Source organism: Macrobrachium rosenbergii, chromosome 1 (genome assembly GCF_040412425.1).
Source record: "Macrobrachium rosenbergii isolate ZJJX-2024 chromosome 1, ASM4041242v1, whole genome shotgun sequence".
Taxonomy (NCBI): Eukaryota; Metazoa; Arthropoda; class Malacostraca; order Decapoda; family Palaemonidae; genus Macrobrachium; species Macrobrachium rosenbergii.
The window spans coordinates 32,158,067-32,178,066 of record NC_089741.1 but is presented as its reverse complement, the minus strand read 5'-3'; the positions used below and the strand labels follow the sequence as shown (position 1 = coordinate 32,178,066).

The window sequence follows — 20,000 nt, the reverse complement described above, 5'->3', positions numbered from 1 at the left end:
ATATATATATATATATATATATATATATATATATATATATATATATATATATATATATATATATATATATATATATATATATATATATATAAAGGAATGAAAGCACGCATATAAGCATACACTTGCATGTACATTCATATATAATTTCATGCTCCATTTGAATAACATCTAACCAAAAACAAAAAAACAAAAACAAGAAAAATTTCAAAAAGTGTTCATTTCTCTCTGGTGAGATTCGATTACAAGACATCTCCGAGAAGAAAAGAGGCGAGAGGAATGTTTGGAAAAACTCCCTGTCCAGGCGACAGTGTAAGAAACAGCCCAAAGGATCACTCTTTTACTGCACCCTCTCTCTCTCTCTCTCTCTCTCTCTCTCTCTCTCTCTCTCTCTCTCTTTTTAAAGTTACGCTGTCGACTTGACAACCAGAAACGGTCGCCAGGTATTGGAGAGCTCACCTGTTTATAGACACCTAAAGCGATTTCCTTTCCCTTGAAAAAGAGTTTTTTGTCGACATTCTTGCAGATAAGATTGGTGGATTCAGATGATACTGATTTTTAAAAAAAATGAAAGGCAATGAAGTTAAAAAAGAATAATGAAGGTAGAAGGTTTCTGAAATTAAACAATCTTTAAAAAATTGAATGTACTTCAATTTGTTAACGAATATTCAATTCAAATCTGGTTTTGTGGATTCAGATGAAACTGATTGAAAAACAGTCAGGGAGCTTAAAATTAATGTGGTGGAAGGTTCTAGAAATTAGCCAATAGCTTTTTTTTAAAGAATTTAATAATAATAATAATAATAATAATAATAATAATAATAATAATAATAATAATAATAATAATAATAATAATGTAGTCACGCTGATTTTCATCAAAAGGCGCGTTCCTGAATTTTATATATATATATATATATATATATATATATATATATATATATATATATATATATACATATATATATATATGTATCAAACAGAATCACGATCCTCTGTCTAGCTTCCCTCAGCAACTGTGCAATTCGAAAGTTAATTAACTGTGCAATGTATGAGACCGACCTTTTTTTTTTATTAAGGTTCGTAAGCGTAAATCACTCACCATTGCAGAGTGCAAAGCGTGAGCAATTCATCTCGTCTTGCAAGTTGCAGAGAGGAATAAAAAAAAAAAAAGACCTGACGCTCCCAGAGCATTTGCTTGCGAAGGCGACGTGCTTGCAATTGCTTGAAATCCGATTAAATTTCCCAACGTGCAAGCAAACCATTTGCTTACGAAAGATGGCGTGTGTCTTGTGTTTTAACAATTTATTATTATTTTCATCTGTTTATTTATCAATTTGTTAATTTATTTTTTCTTTTCTAACACCTATTCTCTTCTTTCTGTATTTCCAATGAGTTTGTGCGGCCTCTTCCACATGAACACCATAATATTCTCTGGAAGTTTGAATTTCAAGTCAATGGCCCTTTTTGGCTTGTTCCATATGAATAAGGTTCATCTTCCGAATAATAATAATAATGTTGATTGCTTGGCATACGTTTGAATTTCTCGATTAAGGCAAAGTGACTCTCTGAAGGGAGAATTACTTTAAGTGAGATATTCATAAGAATATATATATATATATATATATATATATATATATATATATATATATATATATATATATATATATATATATTAAAGTCCTTAGAAAAACATATTTGATCAAATCAGTATCTATAATTTGTTCCTTTGTGAAACAATGACAGTGCGGTTATAAGTCATGAATGGTTACAATACTTAATTGATTTTATCCAATATTACGTCATAAAGATTCCCTTAATAGTTTTCCGTTAGTGACAACGGAAAGTGAATTTAAATTTTCATCATCGTTCAGTGGGAACCTACCGGTCAACAGCGTGCCCGATTACTTGCCAGGCCAAGATAATCGTTATAACTGATCGCCATCAACTCGCCCAGCTTGGTATACCTAGTTTTACTGTCCGCACTTTTTCTGTCTATCCTTTTTGTGTCGACACCTTTTTCTGTCCGTATTTTTTCTGTCTTCCCTCAGATCTTAAAAACTACTGAGGCTAGAGGGCTGCAAATTGGTATGTTGATCATCCACCCTCCAATCATCAAACACACCAAATTGCAGCCCTCTAGCCTCAGTAGTTTTTATATTATTTAAGGTTAAGTTAGCCCTAATCGTGCTTCTGGCGATGATATAGGACAGTCCACCACCGGGCCGTGTTTAAAGCTTCAATGGCCGCGACTCATACAGCATTATACCGAGACCACTGAAAGATAGATCTATTTTCGGTGGCCTTGGTTATAGTATACTGTAGCGGCTGTACAGAAAACTCGACTGCGCCGAAGAAACTTCGGCGCATTTTTTACTTGTTAACGTTCTAGCTGATTCCTGAAATAACCGTGCTTTGATATTTGTCGCTTCTGCTCGCCGGTGCTTCCGATTTTTTTTCTTTTCTCAGATACAAATCCCAAACATGTAAGCAATTATATAATTTTTTTCTCATCCTCGGATACAAAGCGGAATTTCAACAATGCGACGCCATTTCAATTAATGCAATCAAAAGCCTTATTTTTTTTTAATATATGTTAATTTTATCCTCGTTAAAATCAGCGGTCTTTTTCGTGTCTCGATTGGGACGAATTTAGGTGTCGGGTCCTAATTGGATATACAAGGTAGCATATGTTATAATTGTTTATATATATATATATATATATATATATATATATATATATATATATATATATATATATATATATATATATATATATATATATATATATATATATATATATATATATATATATATATATATATATATATATATATATATATATATATATATATATATATATATATATATATATATAATATATACAGTATATATATATGCATATATACGTATATATACATACAGTATATATACACATATATATACATATATATGTAAATATACATACAGTATATATACACATATATATACATATATATATATATATATATATACCCAGACTATTCAAAGTAGACGGGTTAAAACCTAAATTTAATCTCTCTCTCTCTCTCTCTCTCTCTCTCTCTCTCTCTCTCTCTCTCTCTCTCTCTCTCTCTGTGAATATTTTTCATCATATTCTTGGCTTTTAATATATATATATAGATATATATATATATATATATATATATATATATATATATATATATATATATATATATATATATATATATATATATATATATATATATATATATATATATTAAGAATTAATCCAAAAATTTTTTATTATGGAATTTTTAATGGTTCTTAGCGTATCCTTCACTTTCTGTATACTTTGTGTATACTGTATAGTCCCTTTTACACAAACCTCCATTAATCTTTTAATTACCTTGCTTATCAAAGCAACTTAATGGTGATTAGTCACGTATATTTGTTTACATATGTATGTCTCTAAATGCTAATCACTTCTATGCGACTGATTTTTCATTGCATCCTATTCCACTTTTACCAAGACAATTTTCCATTTTTGTTCATCATTTGTCTTTCTATTGTCGCTGGATCATATTTCCTATCGCCCCCGCCCACAACCCCTCAATCAAACGAATTCCAGCTTCATGAACGACCCACCTGAATCCTAGCTTCATCTGGCTTCATTACCTCAATTCAACTGGACCTCTGTAGAGTCCGGGTCGCTGTTTGGCAGAGTTCGCTCTCCAGAGATCGTCTCTGGTTTAAAAAGAGGGTCCGGTCCTAGCCTCGACTTTGAATAGCTATTGGTTTTACATAGTTTTCTGACCACGCTTTTAGACTCATCCAGTTTACCCTGGCTGAACTCTCAGATATCACTCTCCTCATTTTAATAATAATAATAATAATAATAATAATAATAATAATAATAACACAGACTAAAGAACCGGCCAGCAATGAAACATGGCAATGGCTACAGAGGGGAGAACTCAAGAAGGAAACAGAAGGAATGCTAACAGCGGCACAAGATCAGGCCCCAAGAACCAGATAATATGTCCAAAGAACAATAGATGGAAATAACATCTCACCCATATGCAGGAACTGCAATATGAAAGACGAGACCATAAACCACATAGCAAGCGAAAGTCCGGCGCTTGCGCAGAACCAGTGCAGAAAGAGGCATGATTCAGTAGCAAAAGCCCTCCGCTGGAGCCTGTGCAAGAAACACCAGCTAGCTTGCAGTAATAAGTGGTACGAACACCAGCCTGAGGGAGTGATAGAAAACGATCAGGCAAAGATCCTGAAGCCAGTTGCACAGAACACCCATAAAGATAAAGAATAATCTCACTCGGCAGTCTCTCCAAACGAGCTGGGCAGCAGGATACTGCCCTTTCCTACGCCCTTACGTAAGCGACTGAGCGGAAAAAACACCAAAACACTTAATGGACTCTAGCTACCTGATTGCTGAAGAAGGTCGAACTTTCAAGCGTTACTTATGTTTCTCGAGGGTAAGCTTGTGGATGTAAATATGTGGAGAGGTGAAATGTTATATGATTTTATTTTTCGGGCAGGGCATTGGACCCCAGTGGTGAGAAACTGTAGGGGATTCATTAGAGTCAATGTATGCTCCTCTCTCTCTCTCTCAGGTCATTATATTATATTATATATATATATATATATATATATATATATATATATATATATATATATATATATGTATATATATGTAAGTATATGTATATATATATATATATATATATATATATATATATATAGAGAGAGAGAGAGATGGATAGATACATAAATGAATACATCTATAAATATATATATATATATAAATATAGATATATATATATATATATATATATATATCTATATTTGTGTGTGTGTATGTGTGTTGGCGTGTGAATGTGTTTGACAAGAGAGAGAGAGAGAGAGAGAGAGAGAGAGAGAGAGAGAGAGAGAGAGAGAGAGAGAGAAAATAGCAAAAACATCAAAAGTTCCCTTGCAAGACAGACAGGAATCACTTACACAAACACACACAAACAACTTGTTTTAAGTTCTGGAATGATTCCAACCTCAGCACACACACACACAAAAAAAAAGAGTCAAAATTCAATTCTTTCCACCGGCCAGAGTTTTCATTTCGAAACAAAAGCCAAGATTAGATTCAAATCGAGTTTTTTTTTTTGTGGACTCGTCGAATGCTTTTCCAACTTTGGTGGAAAGATAGTGAGTGTATATTTCCACGCTCAGAGATTAATGGTTTTTTTTTTTTTGTAGTTTGATTTTGACGTAGTTTTCTCTTCTTTTCGTGTTTATATACGAACTGGTAATAATAATAATAATAATAATAATAATAATAATAATAATAATAATAATAATAATAATAATAAAAAGGTAAAATAATAATAATAATAATAATAATAATAATAATAATAATAATAATAATAATAATAATAATAATAATAATAAAAACTAAAAAATTAATAATAATATTAATAATAATAATAATAAAAACTAAAAAATAATAATAATACTAATAATAATAAAAAAGTAAAAACAGCAATAATATATATATATATATATATATATATATATATATATATATATATATATATATATATATATATATATATATATATATATATACATATACATGCATATATATATACATATATATATATATGTATATACACACACACACATATATATATATATATATATATATATATATATATATATATATATATATATATATATATTTATATACTGAATCGCATGAAGAAGGCTTTGGTCCATCCATATGCTAAAATTTGACATAATCTTTACTGTAACACTTTAAGAATGTCATATCAGTACACAGACATTAACAGACAATATAAAATGCGACAAAATTCTATAAAGAAGTTTGAAATATTCGACATTAACTATCACTGAGGACATGTAATACTGAAGCATTTGTCGGTCTTAATTGTGACGTATCGGAGCTTTCAAAATAGAATCTATTTAACTGTAATTTTTTAAATAAAACCTTTTTATGATCTACTGAACGTCAGGCAGCTATGAATTCGGAATCATGATCAGCGATAATCATTTCAAATGGAATTTACATTTCCATTGAGCGTTACCCGGATATATTAATTGATATTGATATTTCATCATAAAATTTATATTTCCCGTATTTTCAAGGATAATCTGTAGTGAATGTCACTCAGTTGAATATTCTAATATAATAATTGATCTTTCGTTTGCAAAGTCTTATTTATTCATTTTTTCATTTAATCCTGCGTTCTGCTTTCTGTAAAAGAAAACTATTATGCCGGCTTTGTCTGTCCTTCCGCACTTTTTTCTATCCACGTTTTTTCTGTCCGTCCTCAGATCTTAAAAACTACTGAGGCTGGAGGGTTGCAAATTGGTATGTTGATCATCCACCCTCCAAGCATCAAACATACCAAGTTGCAGCCCTCTAGCCTGAGTAGTTTTTATTTGATTCAAGGCTAAAGTTAGCCATAACCGTGCGTCTAGCAACGACATAGGCCAGGCCACCACCGGGCCGTGGTTAAAGTTTCCGCCCCAAGATCTTAAAAACTACTAAGGCTGAAGGGCTGCAAATTGATCTGTTGATCATCCACCCTCCAAGCATCAAACATACCAAACTGCAGCCCTCTAGTCTGAGTAGTTTTTACTTGATTTAAGGTCAAAGTTTAGCCACAATCGTGCGTCTGGCACAGAAAGATAGATCTGTATTCGGTGGCCTTGATTATACGATGTACAGAAAACTCATTTTTTACTTCATTTTATTGTATTCTCTCAGAACATCTTTGCAAGATAGAATAAAAAAAAAAACCTTCATTTTCCCCGCTTCGGTATTTGCCAGCATCCACGCGAGAAACATCCCGAGGTGGGAGCCATCATTAGTCTTCCGTTCATTTCCTCCGTCGTCGAACCTGGGTTCCAATCACTGAGTCCTGATAATTAATGAGCCAGCCCATGTGATTAATTCGGATTCTGGAAGGAAGGAAGGAAGGAAGGAACGCGGGCGAACTAGTGAGTCAGAGTAATGCAGAAGCAGACATTGCCCTTGACCGAATTCTACATCTCTTTTTTGGGTCCCGTCATTCTGGGAGAATTCCTCTCTTTTGGGGTCCTTCATTCTGGGGGAATTCCTCTCTTTTGGGGTCCTTCATTCTGGGGGAATTCCTCTCTTTTGGGGTCCTTCATTCTGGGGGAATTCCTCTCTTTTGGGGTCCGTCATTCTGGGGGAATTCCTCTCTTTTGGTGTCCGTCATTCTGGGGGAATTCCTCTCTTTTGGGGCCTGTCATTTGGGGGAATTCCTCTTTTTTGGGGGCCTGTCATTTGGGGGAATTCCTCTTTTTTGAGGCCCGTCATTCTGGGGGAATTCCTCTCTCTTGGGGCCGTCATTTTGGAGGAATTCCTCTCTTTTGTATCCCCATCATTCTGGGAGAATTCCTCTCTTTTGGGGCCCGTCATTCTGGGGGAATTCCTGTCTTTTGGGGCCCGTCATTCTGGGGGAATTCCTTTCTTTTGGGGCCCGCCATTCTGGGGGAGTTCCTCTCTTTTTTGAGGCCCGTCATTCTGGGTAATTCCTCTTTTTTTGGGGCCTTCCATTCTGGGGGAATTCCCCGGTGGCAATACTTCCTTTCTATTTAATGATTATGATAAATAATGATTCTGTGTATTTTTAGCTTTTGGCTGAGAGAGAATCTCTACTCTTGTTCAATTGCAATGAATAATTTGAATAATTCCCTGCGTTTTAGTTTTCATTAAAAGGAAATTATCGTGCCGGCTTTGTCTGTCCGTCCGCTCTTTATTCTGTCCGCACTTTTTTCTGTCCGCCCTCAGTTCTCAAAGACTACTGAGGCTAGAGGGCTGCAAATTGGTATGTTGATCATCCATCCTCCAATCATCAAACATACCAAATTGCAGCCCTCTAGCCCCCTCAGTAGTTTTGATTTGATTTAAGGTGAAAGTTAGCCATAATCGTCCTTCTGGCAACGATATAGGACAGGCCACCACTGGCCCGTGGTTAAAGTTTCAAGGGACGCGGCTCATACAGCATTATACCGAGACCAGCGAAAGATAGATCTATTTTTTCTGTGGCCTCTCTCTCTCTCTCTCTCTCTCTCTCTCTCTCTCTCTCTCTCTCTCTCTCTCTCTCTCTCTATATATATATATATATATATATATATATATATATATATATATATATATATATATATATATACAGTATATATATATATACTGTATATATATATATATATATATATATATATATATATATACAGTTTATTTATATATATATATATATATATATATATATATATATATATATATATATATATATATATAATGAGTGTATGTATGTATAAAAATTCATCATATATCTGCTTGCAAGAAGAAGAGCAATAAAACCTGAATGAACTGAAATGAACTGCTTGCCTGACTGCTTCGATGAGATTCTCGTAACAGGAACAAGAATCTAATTTCCCGCCTTCGTATAATATAGTTTTCTTTCGTCCAACCAATCAACGAATATTGTTTAGAAAAGCTGGAACGAAAGTCACGTGACCGAGAATGTAAATGCGCCGTTCCTCTCCGGCCTCGCGCAGAGACGAACCAAATTGAAACCGGGTCCTCAATTACGCTTCTTGGCTGGTAGCGCCGTCAGTGCGCCTCATGCGGTGCACTGTAGGCATTACTTATGGTTCTTTTCAGCGTGCATTCCTTAGGTCCCTAGCTGCTGCAACCTCTTTCGTTCCTTTTACTGTACCTCCTTTTATATTCTGTCTCTTCCATCTTAATTTCTTTCCAGCCTCTCCTAACAATTGATTCATAGTGCAACTTCTTTGAAGTTTTCCCCCTGTTACACCTGTCAAACCTTTTAACTCTCAATTTCCTTTTCATCGCTGAATGACCTCATAGGTCGCAGCGCCTGGCCTCTGCCTAAATTCTATATCCAATTACGCTTGTTGCCTCTTCTTTTCAAATGGGTAAGAAAGGAAGGTTTAAGTTACAGATTTCAATTAATAAGACTTGGAAAATGGGTCCCGGGAGATTTTGGGGGTGGGTAGAGTAGGGGGGGTGTGTGGGTTTAGGGGACTAAGAAGCTGTTTTCCGAGGTAATTATCCGTTCAACTTTAAGTTTAGTTGAGAGAGAGAGAGAGAGAGAGAGAGAGAGAGAGAGAGAGAGAGAGAGAGAGAAAATTAGATAGAAAAATTTAACTTTTCATTATGTAGGATATCTAATTACCGTCTGTTTCAGATATAATGTTACCTCGGAGTCAAACTGGGAGAGAGAGAGAGAGAGAGAGAGAGAGAGAGTGATCTGATGGTTGAAACGTTACCATTATAAACTTATTTAAAATATCTATTTATGTGTTTATATATATATACACATATAAATATTATATATATATATATATATATATATATATATATATATATATATATATATATATATATATATATATATATATATATATATATATATATATATATATATATTTTATAAACATTTGAAATCACGAGATCCGTATACGATACATAAAATCAACTTGACATACATAATTTTTATTTCCACGAACAAATGTTTTGAAATCCCTGAATAAACATAAATCAGATCTATTCCAGCCTGACATATGATGTGCTGTAATATTTTATAAATGCCGGAATACCATCCTCTCCATTACAGCTGCAAATGAGGTGTTTTTGTAACCGTGAGTCAACAATGAACAGAATCTTAAAACTTTGGTATTGTGTTGATGGCGTGGCACCTTTAATCACTCTGTTATAGCGTGGAAGTGGAAGTAGGTAAGAACTTATTATGCTATGTATGTAAGTATATATATATATATATATATATATATATATATATATATATATAATATATATATATATATATATATAATATATATATAATATAGATAGATAGATAGATAGATATATGTATATATATGTAAGAATGTATGTATCTAAATATCTATGTGTAAATGTGTTTGTGTATGTGTATTTGAATTGTGTGCAGAATCTGCTAGTGAATTCTACTGATTCATGTGTGTGTGTATATATACGAGTATATATACATACATATATATATATATATATATATATATATATATATATATATATATATACATATATATACATATACAGTATATATATATATATATATATGTATATATATATCTTACACTCAAAGGGAATTATTATTGTTATAGGTACTTCGTCCCCGGGCCAGGATTCGAACCTGGGCCTGGAACTGTACATGAGGAAGGGTTTCTAAAAAACTGATACCATTACATCATAATAACAACAAGTAAAAAAATACGCCAAACTTTCTTCGGCACAATCGAGTTTTTTCTGTACAGCGTATAATGCTGTATGAGCCGCGCCCCATTAAACTTTCAGCCACAGCACGGTGGTGGCCTTTCCTATATCGTTGCCAGACGCACGATCATGGCTAGCTTTAACCTAAAATAAAATAAAAATTAGTGAGGCTAGAGGCTTGTAATTTGGTATGTTTGATGATTGGAGGGTGGATGACAATCGAGTTTTCAGCCACAGCACGGTGGTGGTCTGTCTTATAGCTTTCAGACGCACGATCATGGCTAACTTTAACCTTAAATAAAATCAAAACTACTGACTAGGAGGTTGCAATTTGGCATGTTTGATGATTGGAGGTGGATGATCAGCATGCCAATTTGCAGCCCCCTCTAGATTCAGTAATTTGTAAAGATTTGAGGGCGGACGGACAGACAAAGCCATCTCAATAGTTGTCTTTTACAGGAAACTAAAAATAACCTTACATTAGAAAGTCCAAAGAACGAAGGATTTACGGAAAAAAAAGCCACGAGTCCAGGAAAAGAAAGCACCCCATTTTTCTGAAAACTTCTCGTGGTGTGGAATATGTCCATCAATAAAGTTGCAGAGTTGAGCGTATTTGAAATTGCAATGTTGTTAGGACTCTGGGAAGCCGAACGAACTGTGTCCCCCAACTCTCTCTCTCTCTCTCTCTCTCTCTCTCTCTCTCTCTCTCTCTGGTTTGCCGTGACAAAGTTTCGAGCTGAAATAGTAAATAGGAGGAGTTGCGATATTATCATGTGAGTCAAACAGCCAGCAATCCTGTGTTGGAGAACGAGTTTGTCTGTAGAGTTGGGAAAGAGGAAGTCCATTCAATTCATTCATTTGTCGTAAGCTTTCAGGGAAATGGTATGTATGTGTGTGTGTGTGTGTATGTGTGTATATATATATAAATTACTCTTTCCTAACAGAGCAACCTCTGCTACATAAACCCTTGCAAAGGACTGAAACGGACGTAACAGCAAGCATAAATCATAGAGTTGAATTTGCATCCCATTTACGGGGGGATCTTGCTGAATTCAAGTACCATTTAGGAGATAATAAACACGACAGCAGTGCCTACCGCTGCCAGCACCTCTTTCTCTCTCTCTCTCTCTCTCTCTCTCTCTCTCTCTCTCTCTGTCTCTCTCTCTCTCTCTCTCTTGTCGAGGCCTTCTCACGTATGTTATGCATATTTTAAGAGTATGTGAAAATGATTTCTCACGTGTAAGAATGTTTCTCTCTCTCTCTCTCTCTCTCTCTCTCTGTCTCTCTTATTTTCTCTCTGTGTCTTTATTTTCGTTATTCTTTAACACCCGGTGCCTTCAGGCAGAGGTCTTTTTTATATTTTCTATTTTTTCCTATTTTTTTAATAACCAATCCACAATTTCTCTCCCCTCCTCTCTCTCTATTTCTCTCTCCCTCTCTCTCTCTCTCTCTCTCTCTCTCTCTCTCTCTTCTCTTATTTCTTTATTTCTCTGCTTCTTCCTTCTTCATATCCCAAAACGTTTGCTTAACACCCACGTACCTACAGACAATGGTTTTATCTCTCTCTCTCTCTCTCTCTCTCTCTCTCTGAGCAACCCAATAACCAACCTCCTTCTCTCTCTCTTTCTCTGAGCAACCCAATACCGCCCTCTCTCTCCCTCTCTCTCTCTCTCTCTCTCTCTGAGCAACCTACCATTGCCCATCATAAAAAAAAAAAAAACATTTTCGCCCAAGACAAACTGGGAAAAGCTGATCTTTAAAAAAAAAAAAAACTATGTCCAGCCGTTGGAGAAAAAAGAAACCTTCTTCTAAATCTATCGCGAATGATTTTCTTTTTCCGTCTCAATTTAATCTTCCCAACCAAGAAGGGTGGGCATTTGATGTTGGGGAGGGGGTGGGATGGGGGAGTATTCATCCTTAATGACGGCCCTGCATCATGCGAAATGGCCCTCCCAATATTACAAACGAAATGATATACTACCTGACATAATATCACTGGGAGGAAAGGAGATTGCCTTATCGGTCACGGTGAGTAATTGGGATTGCCTGAATGCCGTAGGCATACTTGAAAGGCTGTTTTTGGGGCAGGGTGGAAGGCATACTGAAAGGCTGCTTTGGGGGCAGGAGTGGAAGGCATACTTGAAGGGCTGTTTGGAGGGCAGGGTGGAAGGCACACTGAAAGGCTGTTTGGAGGGGCAGGGATGGAAGGCATGCTTGAAAGGCTGTTTTGGGGGGGGCAGGGGTGGAAAGCATACTTGAAAGGCTGTTTTGGGGGCAGGGGTGGAAGGCATACTTGAAAGGCTGTTTTGGGGGCAGGGGTGGAAGGCATACTTGAAAGGCTGTTTTGGGGGCAGGGTGGAAGGCATGCCGAAAGGCTGTTTGGAGGGCAGGGTGGAAGACATACTTGAAAGGCTGTTTGGAGGGTCAGGGGTGGAAGGCATACTTGAAAGGCTGTTTGGAGGGCAGGAGTGGAAGGCATACTTGAAAGGCTGTTTTTGGGGGCAGGGTGGAAGGCATACTTGAAAGGCTGTTTTGGGGGCAGGGGTGGAAGGCATGCTGAAAGGCTGTTTGGGGGCAGGGGGTGGAAGGCATACTTGAAAGGCTGTTTGGGAGGGGCAGGGTGGAAGGCACACTTGAAAGGCTGTTTGGAGGGCAGGGATGGAAGGCATACTTGAAAGGCTGTTTTGGGGGCAGGGGTGGAAGGCATACTTGAAAGGCTGTTTTGGGGGGGCAGGGGTGGAAGGCATACTTGAAAGGCTGTTTGGAGGGGCAGGGGTGGAAGGCATACTTGAAAGGCTGTTTTGGGGGGGCAGGGGTGGAAGGCATACTTGAAAGGCTGTTTGGAGGGTCAGGGGTGGAAGGCATACTTGAAAGGCAGTGAAGGTTTTGGATGCCAAACAAAACCTTCACTTCTCGCAAAAAGTACGTACAGGTGAAAAGGTATCGTTATATACACAAAAATACGTTTCCATAAATATTTCACTATCTCTCTCTCTCTCTCTCTCTCTCTCTCTCTCTCTCTCTCTCTCTCTCTCTCTCTGATACACAATTCCCACGTCAACACGGTAACTCGGTGGACATTCTCCACATAAACAAAGTAAACAAAACGACGCGCTATAGGAATGGAGAATGTCCATTTTACGGGTCCTCCAAGTGGACCTAATTTAGCAGGGAGCTGCCGTAAACGGAATGCAAATTCGCTTCGTCTCTGATTTATGGTGCCATTCCCTCTCATTCCCTCTCGTTGTAATGGAGCAATCTTGGAAAATAAAACCATCATCATACGTTTGAAGGGGGGACATTGAAGTCTGTACTTTGGGGAGGCCTGCGAAGTGTTTCCGTTGAAGATATTTTCTTAAATGTGATATTTTTTTCTCGTGTATTTGTAATTGGGAGTTCATTCTTAGATCGTCATTAACGATTGCTATAATATATGAGTGGGTCTAAACTGCTTCGAATTATTATTATTATTATTATTATTATTATTATTATTATTATTATTATTATTATTATTATTATTATTATTATTCTGATCATGAACCCTATTCATGTGGAACAAGCCCACCACAGGGGCCTTTGACTTGAAATTCAGGCTTCCAAAGAATATGGTGTTCATTAGAAAGAAGTAACAGAAGGTATTATTATTATTATTATTATTATTATTATTATTATTATTATTATTATTATTATTATTATTATTATTATTATTATTATTATTATTCAAAAAAAGGATCCTATTCATACGGAACAAGGGGCCACTGACTTGAAATTCAAGCTTCCAAAGAATACTATGGTGTTCATTAGAGAGAAATTAACAGAAGGTAATGAGAAATGCAGACAAAAATTGATTAGTTATTGCAAAGAAGGAATAAATTAACAAATCAAGAGATGGATAAAAATGCAACTGAATTATTTAAATGTCAGGAGATTTGAGAAATTGAACCATTTATTGATATTCATATTGTCACATTTCAGTTGAATTAGCGCAGGGGAAAAATTGAAAGTCCTCTTCGTTATTCTCTTAGCAAGAGTGAAGAATTAATATTCAGAGGTTTATGAAAAAAATGCACAAACATTTTCACTGAATGACCTTTGGCCCAAATTTTATATTCCAGTATTTCCAAAGGTGATTCCTGTATTTGATCGCGGGCCAGCCATTATCCTTTGAATAAACAAACGGCAGCAATGCGTGCGAGACAGGCAGTCTTGAGGTGTATATCGTCATTGCCTGAGTAAACAATGAATTACCGTTATTCATTTTGGGTAGCGTGCATGTCCATTCATCCGCTTACGCATGCCAACAGGTAATTATTCCCCAATCATCATAATAACCCCACCATCTTTTCTCACATCGCATGCACATCACATAGCACTGTCCCAATTCCATCGGTAATGCAAATGGACCAAGACACTAACTCTTTTATATATAAAGAAAAGCTAATTAATTTTAATGTTTTTTTTTTTTTTACTGTCATGTCCTAATGTCATCGGTAATGCAAATGGACCGGGACAGTAATGCTTTTATATGTAAAGGAAAGCGAATTTTTTTTTTTTTTTAATGCTTTATCTTTTAACTCCAATTGCCTGGGGCCACGATGCATTAGCAGCCGCCGATCTAATTAACTTCGACCTATTTACTTTTCATCAATGGGGCGTCTGGTGCTACTATGCTCGACACCAATCCCTCCGGAATGAAATCCCGGGCCTAATCTGGGTCAAATCAGGTCGGGGATTTAGCTCACGAGAATGTCGGATCCCCGAGTTGCAGCAGATATCAGGGGGGGACTAAGGCGGTGGTTCTAACCAGAGTTCTCAAACTAGGGGCGCGAAGCCAGTTCCCAAGGGGTGAGGATGCCATGAATAATTAAAGCAAAATATATTTTTATATACGCATGATATTTTTTCTGCAAAAATTAATAATAATAATAATAATAATAATAATAATAATAATAATAATAATAATAATAATAATAATAATAATAATTCATTTCTTCTTTTCTTTCCTGTTCTTCATCTCTCCGGATCTATAATCACTCTGTATCTCTTATTGTGTATTCACTCTGTTCCTCTCTGTTCCTCGTTTCTTATTTGGTCTTAACTCCTTTCGTTCTTTCCTGTTCCTCTATGTGCACGCTGTTCCTTTCTGTTCCTCGTTCCTGTTCTGGTCTCAATTCAATCTTTTCTTTCCTGTTACTCACTTCTCTCGTGTTCCACGTTCACTCTGTTCCTGTCTGTTCCTCGTTCCTGTTCTGGTCTCAATTCCTTCTTTTCTCTCCTGTTCCTCGTTTCCTCTCCTGACTATATCTATTCTGTTCTTCTGCATCTTCTGGTCTTCAAACCTCCAGCTGGTTTTTCTGTTCCCCATTTCTCTCCGGATCCACGTTCATTCCCGTTCCTCTCTGTTCCTTGCTTCTGTTCTTGTCTTCCTTCCTTCCTTTCTGTTCCTTTCTGTTCCTTATTTCTCTCCCCGTCTATATTCACTCTGTTCCTTCTGTTCCTCATTTTTCCTCTGACCTCAATTCCGTCTTTCTTTTACCGTTCCTCATCTCTCTCTATCTATATTCATTCCGTTCCTCTCTGTTCATCATTCCTATATTGATCAGAAATCTCTCTCTCTCTCTCTCTCTCTCTCTCTCATCAACCTGTGCTCATGGGTATAAACTATACGATGACCTTGTAGTCATAGAGAACTGGAAAAAAAATGTGGAAGCTTAATTATTACGAATATAATTTTCTTTGGGGCGAAAAGTGACTGGAATTACAGTTTTCAGTGGAAAGCGGTTTAATCTCGCGACTATTGCCTAGAATTTAATAAAAATTACATTTAGCAAATGATACAGAGAGCTAATCCAATCTGCTCTAATGACAGGTCAACAAAGTCAAAGAGGGTCACTCATAGCTTTGAATGTTATGAATAATCTTCGTCATTTTACATTAGTGAAGGTTGTTGTTGTTATTATTATTATTATTATTATACATATATATTATTATTATTATTATTATTATATGGAACAAGCCCACCACAGCGGCCACTGACTTGAAATTCAAGCTTTCCAAAGAATATTACGGTGTTCACTCCGAATGGAATAACAGGAGGTAATGGAAAATGCAGAAAGAAGGAATAAATTATTATAAAACAGATAAATTAACAAATTAATAGATAGAAAAATGTAAATAAATCTTTAAAAAACAAGGAGAATTGCATTCGGGTAGCAATGCACTCAGTTGCACTTAATATAAGCCATGATTTAAGAAAGCCTTAAAAGTACGAATAAGCAAAAAATAAAAATAAAAATGTAGATTATTATTCAATTTCCCTTTTAAACACAATTCATTTTGTAGACTACAGTGCAGCGAATGCTGTAGAATGCACAAAAATAAACAAGTAAAAATGACCCAAAGTTTCTTCGGCGCAATCGAGTTTTTTCTGTACATCCGTATAATCAAGGCCACCGAAAATAGTTCTATTTTTCGGTGGTCTCGATATAATGCTGTATGAGCCGCGGCCCATGAAACTTTAACCACAGACCGGTGGTGGCCTGGCCTATATTATGGATAACTTTAATCTTATATAGAAATAAAAACTACTGAAGCTAGAGGGCTGCAATTTGGTATGCTTGATGATTGGAGGGTAGATGATCAACATACCAATTTGTAGCCCTCTAGCGTCAGTAGTTTTTAAGATCTGAGGACGGACAGCAAAAGTGCGGACAGAATAAACTGCGGACCGACAGACAAAGGCGGCACAATAGCTTTTTTTTTCAGAAAACTAAAAAAGGTAGATTATTATTCAATTTCCCTTCTAAACACCAACTCATTTTGTAAACTACAGTGCAACGAATGCTGTAGGACACCAATTTACTACAAAATATTCTACAAAACAACACAGCGTAACGACTGATCAGTTCAGTGAATAAGGCTACAAGTGATTAGTAGGTTCTGAAAAGTCTATCATGAGATATAAAACAAAGCAGATCGCAAAACGCTACTTCTTCTCTCTCTCTCTCTCTCTCTCTCTCTCTCTCTCTCTCTCTCTCTCTCTCTCTCTCTCTCTCTCTCTCTGTGTTAATCATTAGCCAGGCAAATTGAACTCAACATTTTTTTACTTGAGTTTTATACCACGACTGATGGACATTTACGTGCTCGCGCGCGCATTAGCGTAAAGACAGGTCAAAGGTGAATTTGTCAAGTGATTTTTTTGAGGGAAGAGGAAAAGAGATGCCTTAGCGGAGTGCGTGTTCTGTGAATCGACAATTCCGGGAAATTTGTTCTGCTCTCGTCAGCGAGTCAGGCACAAATTTAGCAAACCATTTCTGTTGAGAGATGGTACTTTGCAATTACTCTCTCTCTCTCTCTCTCTCTCTCTCTCTCTCTCTCTCTCTCTCTCTCTCTCTCTCTCTCTCCCTAGGATAAAGACTCAATGTGAAAATTCCCTCAGCAGATTTTCGCGGGTGGAATGGTGTCATTACCTATTCGAGACCTATTCGAGTTAAGTACATTCAGTTAAATTCCTCGTGCTCCTAATCAACTTGCAAACCTAAATTAAGTATATTTTTTATCGAGGATACACACACGCGCGCGCACACACACACACACACACACACACACACACACACACTGATGCACGCACTGACAGGCAGACAGAGAAAAGACGAAACTGTTCTACCGAATTTGTGCTTGCGAGGAAAGAAAGCGCTTGTTTGTCTCAATTCCTTGGAAATTTGTCGCGCTTCTAATTACTGTCGTCAGGATTACTTCGCAGGAAGCAAAGAGCCTCCTCACGGTCGTATTATTCTGTCTATTTCTGCTCTGTTATTATTATTCAGGATCTCTATTTCATTAGCAAGGCATTTGAGAGGATTTCTCAGGTCGAAATTGAATGACGTATCTTCCGAGTCACATCTTCATTCGTGGTGAAGTATTTCTGTCAAGGAGCGAACAAAAGTAAATATATATATATATATATATATATATATATATATATATATATATATATATATATATATATATATATATATATATATATATATATATATATATATATATATATATATATATATATATATATATATCCAGTGGTGAGCATTTAACTAGAAACAATTGCCTCAGAAATAAAGCTTTGCATGCAATAAAACAAACTGCCTGGAATTCTCTGCAATCCAGCTTGCAATAAACTGCGGGATTCGAGCTTATGAAAACTGAATACTTTGAGGAAATGAATACATTTTAGTCAGAGGAATCATATTTAATTTTAAATGCCGAGAGAGAGTCCATTGTAGCCCAGCAACTGTCAAAGACGTTTGGAGGAGAATGATACGAGACAGCCAAGACCAGGAGGGACAATTGTCTGTCTCTGTTGGTTGGTTTGATTCCAGGGGTCCACATCAGGCCTTTAGATTCCTTCATTACGTTTACCAAAGTTACGGCAGCCTTTAAGAGTCTCGTAAAGCTATTATTTTTTTCTACATCTCTGGTAGCTAATTCTATATTCTATATTCAATTCAGCCATGCACTGATGAAATGCAAATGAATAGGTCAGTGCTAATTAGATCATTGACTATCGGGCGAAAACAATTTTAGGTTGTTTCTTCAATAGAAAATTCAGTTCAGGTTCCTCCCTCTAATCAGTCACTCAGTAATCTATTTTAGTGAGTGAAAGTGTGACATATCAGCATGAAGTCACTTTCACTTAGCGCTTTCACTGCTCACTTTCGCCAGAGGTGCACTTAATAGGTGGGAAATCATGGCTGGGTAATATACATTAGTAAATGAGAGATAGTGGCATATTTCAATAAAATCTTTTAAGCTGTATTCCAAAGGATGACGGAACGTTAATCAAAATAGTAGAGTAATAATATTCAAAGTTTGATAATATTACTATTTAATAATATTGACAGTTTGGTAATATTACTATTTAATATGATGCACAGTTTGGTAATATTAGTATATCATACTATTCACGTTTTGGTAATATTGCCATTTAATTCCATTGACAGTTTGGTAATGTTACTATTTAATACTATTGACAGTTTGGTAATATTACTATTTAAAACTATTGACAGTTTGGTAATATTACTATTTAATACTGTTGACAGTTTGGTAATATTACTATTCAATACTGTTGACAGTATGGCAATATTACTATTTAATACTATTGACAGTTTGGTATCATTACTATTTAATGCTATTGACAGTTTGGTAACATTATACTATTTAATACTATTGACAGTTTGGTATCATTACTATTTAAAACTGTTGACAGTTTGGTAATATTACTATTTAATACTATTGACAGTTTGGTAATATGACTATTTAATAGTTTTGACAGTTTGGTAATATTACTATATAATACAATTGACAGTTTGGTAATATGACTATTTAATACTTTTGACAGTTTTGGTAATATTACTATATAATACAATTGACAGTTTGGTAATATTACTATTTAATGTGTAATACTTTTGACAGTTTGGCAATATTACTGCATAATATGTAATACTATTTAACTTACAATATTACCACATAATACTATTCACATTCAGGTATATAACACTATTAACAATATTACCATTCATGATACTAATCTAAAAAAGAAATTAACGCAAAAGGTGCGTATCCAACCTCTCACATCATTGATGTCAGGCGTCACTCAGGTGTCCATCAGCTTCATTGCCCCCTTACCCTGCCC

General features: G+C 35.7%; 1 protein-coding gene across 1 annotated transcript in view; it reads right to left on the bottom strand.

Moving 5' to 3' along the window:
• LOC136840018 (uncharacterized) overlaps positions 1-15,677 on the bottom strand; it is a 59,974-nt gene extending 44,297 nt beyond the window's left edge. The window contains exons 1-2 of the mRNA XM_067106305.1: positions 15,511-15,677; positions 12,294-13,108 (exon numbers count right to left, since the gene is read on the bottom strand). Of these exons, the coding sequence (XP_066962406.1) occupies positions 12,294-13,108; positions 15,511-15,677 (982 nt within the window). The remainder of the gene's footprint in view (positions 1-12,293; positions 13,109-15,510) is intronic.
• Between the last annotated feature and the right edge of the window lie 4,323 nt (positions 15,678-20,000).